The 19,128-nt window shown below is 34.7% G+C and overlaps 1 protein-coding gene across 3 annotated transcripts in view; it reads left to right on the top strand.

The window, feature by feature from the left end:
- Window positions 1-19,128, top strand: part of ANGPT1 (angiopoietin 1) — a 268,345-nt gene that overhangs the window by 187,736 nt on the left and 61,481 nt on the right. For 2 of the 3 annotated variants that reach the window (XM_010370816.2, XM_030938246.1), the window contains one exon: window positions 1,792-2,024. In XM_010370816.2, coding sequence (XP_010369118.1) covers window positions 1,792-2,024 — 233 coding nt within the window. The remainder of the gene's footprint in view (window positions 1-1,791; window positions 2,025-19,128) is intronic. The other variant, XM_010370817.2, reaches the window with a different exon arrangement.

The following is a 19,128-nucleotide window of genomic DNA, read 5'->3' as shown; positions in this document are numbered from 1 at the left end:
GCCTGTTTTCCCAGCTACTCTGGAGGCTGATGCAGGAGAATGGCGTGAACCCGGGAGATGGAGTTTGCAGTAAGCCGAGATCGCACCACTGCACTCCAGCCTGGGCGACAGGGTGAGATTTCATCTCAAAAAAACCCACAAAAAAAACAAAAAACAGTACCTTACACATAGCAACCGTGTCATAAATGAGAGGTATCATGACTAGTATGATTGACATCATCATCACCATCTAACATGCTCTGCCATATTCACCCCATCCACAAGGTTTCTGACCTCTGCTAGGATGGCACAGCTTCTGCCACATGGACTTCTCTCCATTCCCTCTCAGTCTTCTATGCCATTTAACCCTTGGGCCCACACTTCTTAATCTGTGTAAAGGACAATCAGATGTTACAATTTGTCCCCCAGTACCTGGTGTTTGAAGATTTGGCTCTTCGAACATGCTCCATTTTATAATTTAGGTATTGAATCTAAAACACTCCCTAGTGTCCCCTTTTTGAAAGGAATGATTCAGTGCTGTATTTCTCCAGGGTAAATTAAGTGCCCATTCTGGTATGTGGCATTTTAATAACACCTTGTAAACGAAGGACGGGTTGAACCTTCTGAAAACAGAACTGAGAAAACTGAGTAAGCCTTTTCCCTGAGGAATACTAGTATATTAGACACTCCATAAAATGTTAATGCTTTTTATTCCAGTCAGTTGCTAGGCTCCAAGAATGCTTCTGCTTTCTCTATCATTTTTAATGTGCAATATACCAGGGGAATATCCTGTAAAGAGCTCAGGGAGAAGAAAGGGCCTGAGTTAAAGATCGCAACACACTGAGCAAAGCATCCCAACTCCTTTCTGAAGACCATACCATCAGCCCAATGGAGTCTTCCTTTTGTTACCATTTATACAGTAACTTGGAGACCTGTAGTGTCATTAAGCCTCATCCTGAAGCTTGAGCTGAGAAATAAAGGAAGCTAGTGGTTATGATACAGGACCACTTATCAAAAACCACAAGAATTCGTTATGACTTTAGATAGATTACTTTTGGCTCCTGTGGTTTCTGTGTCAATATAGTTTTCTTTTTGTATGTGTGTGTGATTGAGAATGTATATTGCTGTTTTTTCTTTTTTCACCTAACATTATATTTTGAGCATTTTCTAATATCCTGAAAATGATTAAAAATATTATTTTCAACAGTTTCAAAATAAGAGTTTTTTTTCTGTCTTAATGTCATTGTACATAAATCTTTGTGTTTCTGATTCATATTTTTCTTTTTATTTCTGATTTTTCAGATTGTCAATATACTATCCTTGATCCCACAGAACTATTGTGAAATTTAATCAATGTTAATGTTTTGAATACCCCAAATGAATATAGCAAAGTGAATAAAAAGTAGTTTCTACATGTTGTTTATTTTTTCCCCAAACTATTCTGTTTCCTCTTAGGCCCATTTCCTTAGTGAAAGTTATACTATAACATCTTTAGAGTATAGCTCTTCGGGTGTAAGTTAGCTACCTTGGATATAAGATATACCAAAGGAAACCAAGAAACAAAATCATAGTTAAAATCTAACATTACTCTGACAATATCTGGTTTAATAATTTTTTATTTGACATGTTGTATATATAACTCCTATTCTAAAGAATATATATTATTAAGTCTCTCACTAAAACATATTTTTACAGTGAAATACCTGATTAAATTTTTTCATCTTAAATAAATTCAGGAACCAATTGAATTATAAGGTTTTTTTTTTGTATAATATTTTTTCAAATCTAAGTTTTATTTTCACTTCCTTGTAGTTTATTAGAACATAAAATCTTAGAAATGGAAGGAAAACACAAGGAAGAGTTGGACACCTTAAAAGAAGAGAAAGAGAACCTTCAAGACTTGGTTACTCGTCAAACATATATAATCCAGGAGCTGGAAAAGCAATTAAACAGAGCTACCACCAACAACAGTGTCCTTCAGAAGCAGCAACTGGAGCTGATGGACACAGTCCACAACCTTGTCAACCTTTGCACTAAAGAAGGTGGTAAGAATGTCTTCCTCACTCTGGTATTGTTAATATTTTATTTCCTTTGAGCAAGTAAATACTCAATATAGCTTTCTCCAGTGCATTGATTGTTGTGTAAAAAGCAGCAGAAGAACTTTATGGTTAGAATCATTTATGAATTTATGTTGATAATTTTCTCATGTTGCTACCTAGAGAATTATTCATAAGCTGAAATTTGTGAATCCACAATGTCTTTCTGAAAGAGTGCTCTAATTTCTTCTTTCTTTGTCTTTTTAACCTTAGATAAAATCTGTGATACTGTTGTGAATAAATAATTGGTATTGTGGTGTTAGACACTTAACTATGTATAGGACAGAAATGAGCCAATGTTAAAAATTAGTTCATCATGCTGGGAGAGTTTCAGGAGGATTTCCATTTTAAAGCTAATATTTATTATTTTCTTTTAAAGGGAATGGAGTAGGAAATTGTGAGTTGCAGAGAAAATCAGACAGACTATTTGTAACAAGTATTATGAGTGAGGCAGGATTATTGTTATTAAAATTATTTATTAAGATCACTTGTGCTTAGTCCTGTGCGGATACATTAATTCTGGGGTGTCGTTGTGACAGTGGAGATACAAATTTTTGATATCATTAGAATGTCTGAAGCCATTTAACCTTTGGGAACATCTACAAGTCTGTCATTCTTTAGAAGGCATACATCTGTCTATCCATCCATCCACCTAACAATTATTGAATGAATGCCTCTGCTTGCACCTGTTTCCTTCAAGCAGAACCTCTGGTGAGCCTCAGTAGAGCTCTTCAAAGTTTGGAACTTGAAGTCATCTTCTGTATTTCTCTAATCAGCCTTTCTCTGAATGAAGATGAAATTGTAAATGGTGATGAGTGAAAGAGAATACCACTTATATCTGAAAGTTGTTGTTATTAAGCTGTGGCTTATGTGACCATTCATGAAGTGGTTCAGTGAGCATATGCAACATACACATGGGAAGGTTCCTTTAATTTAAAAGTGGATTTGAGCTATGTGACAAATTTGTTCAATTTCATACTTTCGTGTATAGCTATGAATAGGGAAGATAACTCCATATTAAGTGATTTTGTTTTAAAGACATTTCACATTTCTCTATTACACTTCATTACCTTGAGTTATATCTCCTTTAGATAGTCTAAACAAGCCTTTAATATACTTTATAAAGCAAATTTTTTTTTAAACAGTGAGTTCTCCGAGCTCCATTTGGGTGTGCTCAGTAATGTGATTGGGAAGGGAAAAGCCTGCTAATCAGTCAGACCCTGCCAAAATCTTGAGTTAAGAGTCCACTGGAAGAAAAGCATGGTAGTATTTTGCCAGAGAATTTTAATAGAGCTCATGAGTATTTAAAAATTAAGTATTAATATGAGATATATCTATTCTCATATTGAGCTGAATACATTTTGGGAAAGATTGAAAACACATTTTTCTTATCATCCTGAGACTTAAAGCACATGGAGTGGAATAGTGGTTTTTATTTCATGATTTTAGAGATGTCAAGCCCTAGTGATTCTCACAGAGCTCATATGTCTGCGTACTTATCGTAATTTAACTTCTTTTCTGAGTATTTGCCTAATAAATGTGTCTTTAAGCTTTTAGAGGAAGAGGGTGTGACTTTAAAAGTAAATATTCTGGCTAGGTTTGAACTTTGGGTGCAATATCAGGGAAGCAAACATCTGTTCAATTTAAGAAATATTTTTTTTTTTTTTTTTTTTTTTTTTTTTTTTTTTGAGACGGAGTCTCGCTCTGTCGCCCAGGCTGGAGTGCAGTGGCCGGATCTCAGCTCACTGCAAGCTCCGCCTCCCGGGTTCACGCCATTCTCCTGCCTCAGCCTCCCGAGTAGCTGGGACTACAGGCGCCCGCCAGGTCGCCCGGCTAGTTTTTTGTATTTTTAGTAGAGACGGGGTTTCACCGTGTGAGCCAGGATGGTCTTGATCTCCTGACCTCGTGATCCGCCCGTCTCGGCCTCCCAAAGTGCTGGGATTACAGGCTTGAGCCACCGCGCCCGGCCGAAATATTTTTTTTAAAAAATGAGGATAGACCATTAATAGCCATTCAGGAAGTGAAAAAAGTAACTGTGTCTATTCTATGATATAGTATATCCAAAAAATAGAAATAATAATCATAGAAACTGAATTGGTCTAAATATTCCAGGCCTCTAGATATCTTTTCTTTTTAGTGACAACATTCTAAGATGAATCCTGATTTAACTACAAGATTTGCCATCTTAGTTTAAGGGAATTAGCTAATTTTCCAATGGGTTCTGAGCTGTCATGATCATAGATTTTATTTGTTTCTTGTTAATCTCTTTTTTCTTTAATCTTACTATGAAGTATTCTAACTAAATATTTCGTTATTTTAGAACTCATAAGAGACACAAAAATGGAAAGTGGCTCTCATAAGGTTTTTATGAAGATTTTCATTGTCCGCATATCTTTGTTTTCACTGGAGCCATAGTGTTTGGCTATGGTGAATTTAAAATTTTAAATGACTAATAGCATAATACTAGATTAAATATCAGTTATTAAAATGAAATTTTATTCAAATTCTAACACACATGGGTAAAGCCTTTCTTTGTTTTATGACCAAAATTTATATATCATATAAATTTATTATTTATTGAAGGATTATATGTAAATATTTTACTTACAAATTTATATATACAAAATATTTTTAAATAAATATACCACAATAAATGCATCAAATATTCTAAAATGTACATTTTAAAGCTCAAATATAGATGTTCTACAAGATCTTCAAAAACACGAGCTGTGTCATCATCCAAAAAGCCAACCATTTTAATTCACCCTGAAGGTCTTCTGGTTTCAATCTGACCGACTAATTTGTGGAGACAGCCTGAATATAATACTGCAAGGCAAGATAAAAAAAGTTAATGAGCTTCCCCTGTCATTGGCAACTAGTTTAACCTTTATGAAGCTGTCTCATCATGTATAAAGTCAGGAGAATTCTGTCTATTTCACCACAATAGGGAAAGAATTACATTTGATGCTCAATATACAAGCAAAGGTCACATTGTGAAGACACAGTTGATTCATTAAACTTTAGTTTCTTCTTTCTCCTTCAATGGACAAGATTCCGTTAAGTACATTCATTATGTGCTTTATAAGCAAAACTCCTTTTGCAGAAAATGTTTAAATACAATGCCCCACAGTGTTTGAGTGTTGGCAGTCATCCAGGCAGCTTTTTTGGCCTCCATTTTCTGATCTCTAAAATGGGATCATAGTATTTCCTCGGTGGGTATGTAGTGCACCATAAATATATGCAAATTTTATTTGTCAATTATGTAGTTCAAAATTGCCAAAAAAGTAGATTGTAAATGTTCTCACCACAAAGAAATGACAAGTATGTGAGGTAATGGATGTGTTAATGAGCTTGATCATTCTGCAGTGTATACATGTACCAAAACATCACGTTTTACTCTATAAATATATACAGTTATTATTTGTTAATAAAAATAAAATTTAAATTTAAAAAAGAAATAGAGGGCCTAGAATAAATACATACATAAACAAGTAAATGAATTAATTAATTTTTTAAATGTTGAAAAATTTAAAAAGGGTAGTATAAAACACATAGCTTCTGTGTTAACTCATAGTGAATATTAAAATAATAGTAGTTATCTTTATTTTAATGCCTTCTAAAGTGCCTATAATGCATTAAAGTTATATGATAAAGAATTCCCAGGAAGTGCTGGCTAGAAATGTACTTTTTTGCCAAACATTTGTTTGATCCAGAAACAGTAAATCTGTCTTTGCATTAAGAGAGTACTTTTGTTTAGTTTCACAGCACTTTTTCTACTAACACATCTGATGTTGTGAGATACTTTTAAGTAAGAACAACTAATAAACACATTCTCTGAAATAATTCTGCAAATTTTCCTCTTCTTGTTCCTAATAGACAATAGTGGTGTCTTAGGCAAATAGTCAATTCAAACTGAGTTGCATCCATTTTGTAAAGCTTCTGAGTAACACATTTATTTTTGTCTAACCTTCATCTGCAAACATTGGGCCACATTTATTCTTAGAAACATTATCCACTAAAGAAACATTGCCCTCAATGTTATCACAATGTCAAGACTCAGCTGATTGCTTCATGTTTTTGGCAATTCAAAATTACCAAAATTAAATAGTTGCTGGAATTAAATAGTTTACATTAATAATGGCATACAAACAAGGTTTTGCATCTTTCAGGGGAGAATAATCAGTTACTGTGACTATTAAAAAATCACTAGTTGGCCAGGCGTGGTGGCTCATGCCTGTAATCCTAGCACTTTGGGAGGCCAAGGAGGGTGGATCACTTGAGGTCAGAAGTTCAAGACCAGCTTGGCCAATATGGTGAAACCCCATCTCTACTAAAAATATAGAAATTAGCCAGGCATGGTGGCACATGCCTGTAATCCCAGCTACTCAGGAGGCTGAGGCAGGGGAATTGCTTGAACCCAGGAGGCAAAGGTTGCAGCAAGCTAAGATGTAGCCCGGGCAACAGAGTGAGACTCTGTCTCAAAAAATAATAATAATAAAAAAAAATCACTGGTTATCTATGTACAGCGGTGATTAAAATATCACATGTGGAACATACATGGGGCAAATATATTATATAATTGGGAATTTACTGACAAAGTCTGTTAAAAAAGAAAGAAAGGAAAAAAGAAAATAAAATTTTTTTAAATAGTATTTAGACTGTATTATAAACTTACACAGTCTGATTGTCTCACACTGCCCAAATCAGCTTGAAGCTCATTTCTGCTGTAGCAAGATGTGGTTCATAAATTTATCCATTCATTCAAAACAGTTCTGCAGCAAGTGTTCTGTTCTGGGGAAATGATATTTACTCATTTTTATTTAACAAATATTTGGTAACTTTCTATAATGTGCCAAATATTGCTCAGACCACTAGGAAAAACAAAAGATGTATTTCATCCTGTGGCTTTAAAGAACCTAGGGTTTGATAGGAGAGAAACAAGTAAACAATTATTTTTCAGAATTCTTTGCTAGAAGTGAGCCTTTGGTGCCTGGACCCCAGCAAAGCTCACAGAGAAATATTAAAATCATGGCAGGAACAGAAGGGTAAGTGCAGAATCCAGCATCTCTAGAGTTTTCTTGGGGATTTTACTGAATCCTTATTATGATTCTAGCTTGCTTAGGCTTTACATGTGTTAGCCCTTACAGCAGCAACATGAGGGAGTTACCATGTCTAGCATCATTTTATAACCTCCACAGAGAATTTGAGAATTTGCCCAAAGTTACAAAGCTGGAAATCATTGATCTCGGATTAAAACATAAGCAAGCTTATTCTAATGGGGAGATGATAGTTACGTCTAAAAAATGAAGAAAGTGAAGGACACACCAGAGAGTACAAACAGCATGTATATTTTCCAGAAGTCATGGGAGCGGGCTGTAGCCTAAGTCTTAAAATGAGTTCAGAGAGAGGAACTGACGGAGACCAAAAAGGCCACATTTTTTCTCTAAAATCAATGAGCGGTCATTGTCAGTATATAAGGATAACGGTGATCTTTGCATTTTAGAAAAAAATTTCCCCAGTGACAATGTAGGAGAAACATACTGGAAAGCTGAGAAGCCTGGAGTAGGGGACCAGATGGATGCTTTTACCATTATTATATCAGCAAATACTTAACACAAACCAGTCTTCTGAGACCTTTGCATATATTAGTTTATTTAATTCTGATAACAACACTGTATGATAGGTGCTATTACCAACTCTATATGAAAGATAAGCTAAGTACAGAGAGGTGAATAATGCTTAAATATTGTACTGCTAGCAAGTGAGCAAGCTGAGATTTGAACCCAGATTCTTGTTCTGAATACTGTACGTTACACACTGCACCATGTTGGACAGGGAAGGTAGAGTTGATGATTTTTGTCAGAATTTCAAAGTCATTTCTAGGAAAGAAATAATAAGGTCCATATTAAACAGGGGTAAATGGAAAAGTAAGTGGAAGAAATTGTTAAAAATAGAAAAATTAGAATCAGCAAGAAATAATGACTTCCTAGAAGTTGAATCTAATACCAATTGCACATTTCTAGGTTAAACAACTGAGGGTGCATTCATCACATTCTTTAAAACCAGCAACATGGGAGAAGAAATAGGTTGGAAGGGAAAAAAATAGTGAGTTTTAATTTGGGACATTTTGACTGAGTTGCCTGTGGGACAGAGTCGGGCAGGCAGATACATCGGATCCTAGAAGGAGAACAATTATGTGTCCTCAGAGGAGATAAGAGGTAAAATCATAGAAAGTGCATATAAAGCAATGGCTCTTATTCAGGTGGGGGTCACAGATCCATCAGGAAACCTGATGCAAACTATGCTATTTTTTTCCTTTCCACTTACCCCAACCCCAAAATGCAAGGATATGGGCACACATTCGTGTACAATTTGAGAGCATTTACATATAGAGTTATGAGTGCATTGTATGAGATAATGACAGTGTAAAATCAAAGGCAGAAAAATTTGAAGTTTTTAAGGGACAGATTCAAAAAAAGACACCAAAAGAAAAACATAGACTTAGTGTGAAAAACAGTAGTGAGAAGTGTTTTGGGAAGGTTTAAAAAAAAGACAGTTATGAAAGATGTTCTTTACAGTGGCAAGTAAGCATGACAGTCAAATTTTTAAAAAGTGAACCTTCTATATACAGAGATTTGGTATGCTACATGGCTCAGCTGCATATCTCAAAGACTAAAATGAGTGAGAGGAAGTCAGAACAGAAATCATTGTATACTCACATTCAATAAACTTGAATGTGAAAGGACAGATAATAACTTTAAGTGGGGAGGCACAGAGTAGAGGAAACTTAAAAATAAGTACTGAGAGACATGAACATGTTTATGTACTTAGTTCTCTAACAAGAAGTATAAATTTCAATTCATAGGAGCTTCTCATGTAGTTCATTTTTAAAAATTCTTTCACATTATCTCAAAGACATAATGGCTGATACTACAAATATTTAAGTGATGACTATTTGGGCTAAAGTGTCTTTCCCAGAAGCTTATTGCAATGGTATGGAACACTTGATCATTATTTTGGGGGATTTGAGCCTCTAGCCTTTTTAAAGGGAGAAATGAGGCATTTGCTTTCTTCTCAGTGCTGAGGAGTCATTTGGCTTGATTCTCAGAATAATTCTACCATCTGAAAGGAATTTACCTCCCATGCAGTGTCTGTTGAGTTTATGAAGTTTATATCATTCTGTAAGGGATGAGATAGTTTGAACTGCAAGTCCCTTAAGTTAAGAATGACTCTAAAAACATCACAAGTGATGGGAGGAAATTAAAACTTTTTGAATGTCACTCATATAAACATTGATAAAAATGGAAAGTATCAGTTTCGTTGACTGGATAAAATACTCAGTTTTTCATTTAGTACTTGTAATGCACAATTTAAGATTAGGTAGAAAGAGAAAGAAAAATACAGGAAGTCATCTGCTGAACACTACAGTGAGTACTTGTTCCCATTTAATGAGGGAAATGCTTTATCTTGACAGAAAATTATATGTCAAGCATTTACAATTTCCTTAAAATGAACCACACTATCTAGCACTTCCTTTCATAAAACCCAATGGCTTAAAGCAAAATTGACTGTTTATTTTTGGAAATGGTATATTTCTCCTTTTTGATGGAGCATGTTATCTGCCTTTTAGAAAAGTCATAATTTTTGTAAAAAAAAAAGAATTGTGAATAGTGAATGGCCAAACTAATGATAACAAAATAAAAAATAACATAGTCCTTGACCTCTCCCATGAACTATTTCTAAACCCCATCTTTGGGGGGAGATTTGAAATTTTGTGGTTAATTCTCATTTGGAATTGGAGTTTTTAACTTCAGAAACAAGATGAACTATCTGAAAAGGGATATCTCCTGGTTCCAGCTGGGCTTGGAAGTTGCAGGGGTAAAAGGCCACAAAAAAAGAGTGTTTCCTTGATGTTCCAATATTACCATGAGCAAACTCCATCCTTCTTCCCTTATACTTTCATAGCCTGGTTGGCTAAAGTGAAGAAGCACAAATAGTTTGAATAGACTTTCAACTAAGTCATTTCCTGGACTCATCCACACTCAAGTCAAATTCAACAGATATTTTCAAAATCCAGGGACAAAACGGAACAGTAGACATCCGTCACAGATAAGATATTCTACTTTACACTGAACCAAATGACACCTATAATTACTCTGAGAGACAGTAAAAAAAAGTTTTATTAACAACATTAAATATGTATGCATTATATCAACTATAGAGTGAAAACCTCACGAAATTTTTTATACTATAAGAAGTGAGGAAAAGAAGGTAAAACCTGAAGAATGTTGCAACTGTACGTTTAGCTTTAAATGTGTATAAAAAAATATTTATTTTTAGCATAAGATTTTCTAAAAGTCAATTGCAAAGAACCTTTAAAACTAGTAACATTTTTAGCTTCCTATAGGAACTCATAATTTATTATCAGCCAAAGGATATCAACATGAAAATTGATTTCAAGTACACTGGAATATCATGCTTGTACTGGTTTGGGTGTTCACATTCAGAGTGGGGTTATGTCTGCTAAGGAGTCATATTAATATGTAACCTACAAATAATTACTCACATTTTTAATGGATTTATAAATAAGTCAAATTATCAAATGTAATATCAACTATCAGACCTCTTTTAACTTGTGTATTTATTATATCTTCGCATATATCTTAATTATTTTTAGGTGTGAACATTCCATTTTCACAAGTGGGATGACGTCCTTTAGAATAGTGAGTTTGAAGTTTGGGTATAATTTTAAGTGGAAATTTGGTTCTAAAGGGAGATGTTGCCAGTTGTTTAGGCCTCACGAACACACAGACCACACACAAACCTAATCTGAATCATAATTAATTCTCCAACCTATCTCTCTAGAACTAGGAATTATAGATTGAGATGGTTTCTCTCCAGTATCTCGGAGCAGATGTATGCCATCAAGAGGGCAGACACGGTGGTTTAGAAGGAGCAGGAATCATGACACCTCTGTTCTAGTCCCAGCTCTGCTGCCAGGTTGGTTAACATAGAAGTATGACACACCTTAGAGATTGCCTGGTATCCTACACAAACCCACATACTTTATGACTCATACCAAACATTACAACTTTGTCTCTTGGTTTTGTGTCACCCCTAATAACCAGTGAAGCCCTGTATTCAGAGTAGAAGCCCACGTAGAGCCAGGGCTGGTAGTCAAGTACCGATCTTCAAGTATATTACACCACAAGAGTAAGAATCAAGGTGACCTACTTATGGTGACACGACTTATTTACTCAAAACTTCAAAGTGGAGTTTTGTGTGTGTGTGTCAGTTTTCAAAAGCATCTGGCAACTGCTTTCTATGTTTACAGCATTGCCCAAGGACTTTCATTCCATTTTTAATGGCTGTTGCTGAAATAAATTATATTTGTCTGCTCATAGCAGAGCACAAAAGATTCCCCTTAAGCTTTCCCACATGCATGGGAAATATTTTGTATAAAATCAATATATTGTAGCCAGGCTGAAAAAAATTAGATGGAAAATTAACACACATGAAACACCTGAAATGTCTCTGCGAGTGAAATGAGCTCCTGAATAAATGGCAAGGGCCATGTGGCGTTCATAACTGCCCAACAGGGTACCCAAGGGAAAAACAAAGAAATTAATTTTATGTAAAATGAAAGATTACTTGATTAAACAAAGATGGTGTGTATTTCCATTTTTACCTTTTAGTCAAGTATTTTTTCCCCATTCTTGGTTGCTTTAGGTAGTAATAGGCATTGAATATACGTTGTTATACACATGAGAATCATTTCACATTAGAAGACAATTGCAAAATTTATTTGAGCATAGTAATCAAACTGCAGTAGAAATAGGTAGAGTTAATTGATGATTAATTATTCTTCCACTTTAAAAAAGTACCTTACATTAGAGATTCACTTATGACATAGGAGGCTTTGCATGTCTGCGTAAATGTAAGAGTTTATATACCTTATGTATATTTTAATATTATTGAAAATTTGTATATCTGCAATTATACATCATGGGCAATATATTCTCCAGATAATTAAAATGTATCCCTTCACATAGTAAAATTTTATGAAAAATTTTAAATGTGATGAAAAATTATCTGCATTTTTTTATTCTCTCCTCTCGTTCTTGGAAGAGAAAATTGAAAAACTTTTTTTTTCTAAGAATTTAATCCATTATTATCCATATGAATTAATTGTCATCATAATACCATGATGCCTCTGAAAAGTATATAGTTTGCCCCCTTTATATTGTTCAATGCCCAAATTCTTATCATGTCTTAGTCTTGCCTACTTTTTAAAATTTTCACTTTTCCTCACACACACACAAACTTTCAGTAATCCAATTTCTTGTCTCCATGCCTGATACTAGAAGATGAACACAAAAACACACACACACACTCACACATGCACACACACAAACATGCACACACACACACATGCACGCACACACACACTTACACATACACTCACAAGCGCACACACACACATGCGCACACACAGACACAAATACACACACACTCACACACATGCACAAACACACATACACACACACACACATTTCCACTCTCACTTTCCCACCAGCCTATCCTCTGTCTTCATAGCTTCTAGCAAATAGTCCGTAGGCTGGGAGACCAGCTACCAGGCTTATGAGAATAATACCTAAAATTAGTGGGGGTAAATCCTGAGTCAGTGTGACTTTTAGGGTATGGACATGATGAAATCCAATATGGCTGTTTGGGGACCTCTCACTTCCTTATCCTCTGTTAGCTCTGGACATTGTGGGCCGTCATGGCTTCACTTTTCTGTTGAGGGTTTCCTTCTCGGACAATTCTATTGCCTATGGCCCTCTGCTATCCTCATGTCAACATATCCTTTGTCTTTGTCATTGCTGCCTCCTCTCTCTTTTCCCATATGTCCTGCTTCCATGAGACAAGGCTGCACCCTTTCAGACTTAAGGCTTACCCTGAATCACTCAGGACCTTGGGTGTGCCCTTGTCAGCAGAGATAAGTATTGTTGGGGATTCTCTGACAGATGACTCATTGAAGTTCTATTTGGGTTTCACTTTACTCAAAAGGCCAGTAAGAAGCAGTTAAGATTTTCAGCTTTATAGTCAGAGAGTTCTACTACTTACAACTTTTAGCGAAGTTAGTAGCATTTCTGAGCTTCAATTTCTTCATATAAAACAATATATTGATAAATACTCCTTATAAGATATTTATAAGGATTGAACAAAATGAAGCATATAAAACATACTTGGCACATAAAATTCAGAGTTTACCACATAGTAAGTGTTCAATTAATGCTAGTTGATTTTATTATGATCATGATTATTATAGTTCCATAAAAAATGGTAGTTAAGATTTTATAGATATCCATAAAATTACATATAAGTAATTTAAATGAGAGCAAAGCAGTTCTTTTTAAAAAATGTTTAATTAAAATAATAATTCACTAGATAAATGATGTTCAAGTGTTCCCTTATACCAGGGTTGGAGGGACTTTGAAAAAGGAAGTAGTTGTTTTAAGTAAAAAAAGTACACTTTTAGTTAATCAAGGACTTCAAATTAAGAGTATTTAAGAATAGAATATATGTGTTTGTTATACTGTCTCACACACATGCACACATATAACCATATTCAATTGCCATTTTTTATAGGTTAAAAACTGTCATGCTGAGATATCAGCCCACAGATACTTAATTTGTATACATATGTTTTCTATAAGAAAAAATACCAACCTCAACATTTTCCATTTATAAGCATACAGCTTGTATGTATTTGTGTAGCTATATATATATTTGTATATGTATTTATAAAGTCATTGGTAAATATCCCTCACCCCTATACCCACCCATAAAATACTGAAACTTGGACTGCCTGGAAATCTTTTGATTCTTCCACACCCTTGAAATGCAAGACATTACCTTCTTCCACTTTTAAAGATTCTTTCACATAAGTTAGGATTCTAGAGAGTGTCTTCAAAATGTTTTTTCTATGAAATGCCCACACACCTGACTAAAAAGTACAAAATCTAATCAATCGTTTGCTCGTTTGCAACTTGTCAGATGTGCTATTTTCTTCTTTTATATTCTCAGTTAATTTCAGTGACCTGTTGTGTCACAGGTTCAGGGTCAATTTCTACTGCTATGATCTCCCTACTGATGATGTCTCAAGGACTATCCTTGAACAAATAACCTGATCCACATGTATTCTGATGTTTGGTAAATACTGGAAATATATGAACAATTAGCCACATTTAAGATTTAAAAAGAACGATTGAAGAACTGATTTCTTTATGGCAACTCATCAGAAAATAGGTAAGAGAAAGGGCTGTGACTTTTTACACTGTCTCTGGTAGCAAGGCTAATTGCCTTCTGTGTTCTCAGCTAGTGTTGCTGAGGCTCATAATTACCAATTCCACATTCCAGGAAGTTTTCTCTTGAGGGTTCATCTGAATTGAAGTGACCCTCTGCCTCAGCTTTCATGGTCCTCCCCTGAAGTCAGTCTGGTGTCAGATACACCATCTGGATTGAAATTGGTTGGGTAAAGGAAGGGAAGATCAGGATAAAGTCAACAGCTGCTAGCATCAGGTCTCAGGTTGCTTATTGACTGAATGTTGCCTGGTGAAAGACAGACATGCACCTGTCTGTGTCTCTATTCTACCCCTTTAGATGACAAAGATTTGGTTGTATAGATAAGGCTAAATGAAAAGAATGAATAATGATTCATTCCTAGGACTTTCTAGATTTATTTGCTGATATTGGTGTGGGCAAAGTCTTTGAACTAGCATACCAGGCTCTTAAATTTAGGTCAGATAAGCTTTTCTATATGTTTTATTCTTTCAACTGTTATCTCTTCTAGGTAGCTTTCCTGGAGTCCACCTGGCAGATGGAGTATATTCTTGCACATTCCCAATGTGCTTGATACATACCTATAAGACAACAATTGTCTGCATTCGCTCTCTTTGGTGCTGTATTTAAACTGGTGACATTATAGCCCTGCAAGTTGTTGCCAGCTATCTTGTGACCAGGTTGATTGCCAAGAATAAGTGGGTTAAGAAAAAGACTAAGAAAACAATTTCTGGTCACATTGCCTGAAACCTTATCATGACTTACTTAAAGTCTACATTGGATTCTTTAGTTACATGATCCAATAAATTATCTTTTTGCTTAAGTCACCTTGAATTGAGGTTTGTCCTATCATAAAAGTTACTAATCATGGGTATAGCTTTCATGGAAGATCTTTTTCGCATCAGGCTGTGAGCACATGAAGGGCAGGCTTGAGCTTTTTTATGTCTGTATCTCCATGGCCTACGAAAAGTTTTAAAAATAGCAAATGTCCATCAATGTTTGTTGAATTAATAATATAGGATGATTGAACTAAGAGAGGATAAGAAGCAGAGGGACAAATGGAAAAGCCATACTATAATTATCTCATTAGAAAAAAATTACCACTTTCATTAATTTTCAACTGATAAAAACTGAAGAAGGATAGTGGGACTAATAAGGAAAAGAGCAAACACGTGGTTTGGAAGGAAAGATTATGTAACATTAAACAAATGAAAGCTAGCATAGCAGGAAGGACTGACCAACAGGCAAGTAGATATATGAATCTGAAGGCAAAGAGAGAGGCAAATACTCAGTGTTAAAAAGTGCCTGTGTATATTATAAATCTTTTCTGCAGCAGTTGGAAGCCATGATAGAGAGTGTGCAAAATGAACAGATGTATAAGAAATAGACATCCAAGAATGGAATCTTAGTGAACTTCTATATGGTAGGTGATGAGAGGAAAATAAATCGATAAAAGAGGAAAGAAAAAAACAATTAGAGAAGTTGAAAGGGACTAGGAGAGGTCAACACAGAAGGCAAGGGGAAAGATAGGCAAAGACAACTTCTGTAGGGTAGAAGGAGGTAGTGGAGGAGACATATCAAATGGCTTTGATCTTCATAGTAAACCATAAAGGTCATTTATAAAGAGTGAGAGAAGATAAGAATAGGATTCAATTTTTTAAAAAAGTAGAAAGATTTGCAATACACCCTACAGGAAATGTCATAGAAAGTTTATTACACATGACTCAGTGTTTGCAGTCTACAAGGGGGTTGAGAAAGTGAATGAATGCCCATCTAGGGTTTGGGATTTACCTATGCAAAGGTGAGTGGATGAAAGAACAATAGATGGAGAGACCAGGGATGCCAAATGGACCATTATTAAATTCCTGACTCTGGGATTGAGGCTAAGAAGAAAGCAAAGGGAGGCTAGGAAAGCAGTGATAGGATTGGCAGGCATCTAAACTCAATGAGAGGGAAAATGAACTCATTAGAAATTAAATAATAATAAAGGAAAAATAAGAATATATGATTAAAGAAAGAATTTTAGGCATAAAGATCAACCTTTTAACTCATGCTTTCAAATCAGTTTGTTATTACAAAAAGTTTAAACCACTTTGAGAGATAGATACAGTCCTCTTTCAGGTCTCCGGAAGGTTCCCACCAATGTCTGTCCAGCGATGCTTCTTTTACTCTTCCATCCAATCTTAGTCCAGACTTTTTTTTTTTTTTTAATTTTTAATTTTTGAAGAGACATGGTCTCACTATACTGCCCAGGTTGGTCTTGAACTCCTGGCCTCAAGGGATCCTCCTGCCTCTGCTTCCAAAAGCACTATTATTACAGTTGTGAGCTGCTGCTCTCAGACTCATCAAGTCTATTGTGTCTATCTGTCTTGGTCATTTACTAAATATTCCTCCAATTTCTATCTTCTATCTAACTGAATCTCAAGACCTTCTAAAAAAACTTATCACTGGTGCTGACACTTGCAGTGTTCAGGAAATTCAAATGTTATGGTCTCTCTAGATTTTAAAATGTTTCCTATGTGTCCAGTTTTACAATATCTATGCATGACATTGGACTTCAGAACTCTGCAGTACTTAACAAAGAAAAGAGTCATGCAAAAAGTCATGGGATTGAAACCTTTATAACCAATACGTTGATATATAAATCATTTATAATTTCATCTGAAATAATCTTTAAATCTTAACTATTTAGGTAAAGCTTAAAATATACAGCAAGATGAGATTACCTGTTTTGGGTTTATTTTTAAATGTAAACAATGGTATAATCTGATTTGTTCAATGAATGAAACCAGCCAATTAGCTGAATTTGACCAGGAGAGGCTAATTCAATGTGATCCTAAATATTACCAGTCAACTATAACTGCTATGTTTTAATTGGAAGGTGGAAGACAGCAGCATCCACCACCCGCTAGACTGGACTGGCCAGCCTTCCACACTCTGCTAGTGTCCCTTCCATAAGAAGGAGTAACAGTTTAATATTGCTATTAAGAGTGTTGTCATTACCACAACAAATACCATTTCTTGAGTACTTACTATGCTTCACTGTCTTTGCACTGTGTTATGTAATTCATACACCCATCTCAGAGGTATTTATAATTACCTCATTTTATAGATTAAGGAAGAAAAAAACTCTAAAGGTCAATCTACCCTTATCGAAGGGACCTTATTCAAACCATAGTATATAATAAAAATACCAAAGGTAAGCTGTGGATGAAGCTTTTACATTGATTTTCAATGCCTTGCTACTCTAAAACGTAGCCTGAATTAACTTTCAGGCATATGCTTGCTAACTGGTAAGTAATTAAAAACAAGCTATCTAATCTTTCTGGAAAGAATGACTTTTTTTGAAAAAATATGAGTATTTAAATTTTTCAAACATACCAAGTTAAATTTCAAGAAAATACAATATCCATTTCATATATGTTACCATAACCACAAAAAATCCATAATATAACCATAATACTAGGTGTACCTTTTGATGGTAGAATTCTCAAACCATTTTCCTAAATATAGAATTTGTATTCATGGTTTTGACAACAAATTTTATACAGTTAGTTTTCACAAAAATAAGTTAATACCCAACTATTTCCTTTTTCCTCAGTTACTAAAAATGTGTGTGAAATAGCTTCCTCTTCCCACACATAGTCCCTTCTCCAACATCTTCTTGAAGTGGGGGCGGGGGGGGAACAAACAAAAAAAAAAAAAAACAAAAAAACAAAAAAACAAAAAACAAAAAAAAATGGGAGGAGAGATGGCAGACAAGAGAAGGGAATGTGTTCTCCATACATAACTAAAAATGGGAGGGCAGGATGTGGTATATACAAGAGAAGCATTTTCTCCATAGATAAATGACCTTCTCTCTCAAAAGAGAAAAATGGGTTTACCATTGGGTTCCTGCTGACCACATCTTTCTGTGTCTCAAGTGATCATAAATTTTAGTTGGTATTTCTTCACATCTCTTTTTTTGAGCATCTAATTTGGTTATTTTTGACATTTCAACAGAAGAAAGGATCCAGTAGGTGGAATTTAAAAATTTTGTTTTGTTTTAGAAAAATAGCAGTCCATAAAGTCAGAATAAATGAAACCATGAAACTACATCAATGCTCTTGGAATGGATACCTTTATATAATCCATTGACATCCTCAATGTCATTAAAGATGACTTTTGAGTAAGCATGTATATATGCATCTTTAAATTGCTATTTGCATACATTCTGTGCAGTACTTCTTCACTATCATATGAATCTGTAGCCCTTTAATTAGTTGATTTATTTTGTGTTGACATGGAAGTTGTGATGGTGGTATTTAGATGTAATTATTAGTATGATTCATTAAAACCATTAGTGCAGACTTGAGCTACATAGAAAATCATAATGTTATTAAATGCTTTGGTACTATTTGTTTGTTATGGCAATATATCTGACTTAAACATTTCATTTTCTTGAAACATAATTTAATATGTTTAAGAATCTGAGTAATTTATATTGAAATAGTAATTCTTTCCACAAAGATTAGACTGCTCAATACCTATAAGTTAGTAAACATTAGGCAACTAAAGCCCAGTATTTAGTATGAAGCCCAGTGTTAAGTTAGGCCAGGATTTTAGATATTTAGATCACTTAAAATTAATGTAAAAATTTTGACTCATAGTTTGCCTTTGGTATTTTTATTATGAAAGACTATTATAACTCCATGTGTTTGAAAGCAGA

The sequence above is a fragment of the Rhinopithecus roxellana genome, chromosome 9 (genome assembly GCF_007565055.1).
Source record: "Rhinopithecus roxellana isolate Shanxi Qingling chromosome 9, ASM756505v1, whole genome shotgun sequence".
Taxonomy (NCBI): domain Eukaryota; kingdom Metazoa; phylum Chordata; class Mammalia; order Primates; family Cercopithecidae; genus Rhinopithecus; species Rhinopithecus roxellana.
This window is presented reverse-complemented; position numbering and strand designations above follow the sequence as displayed.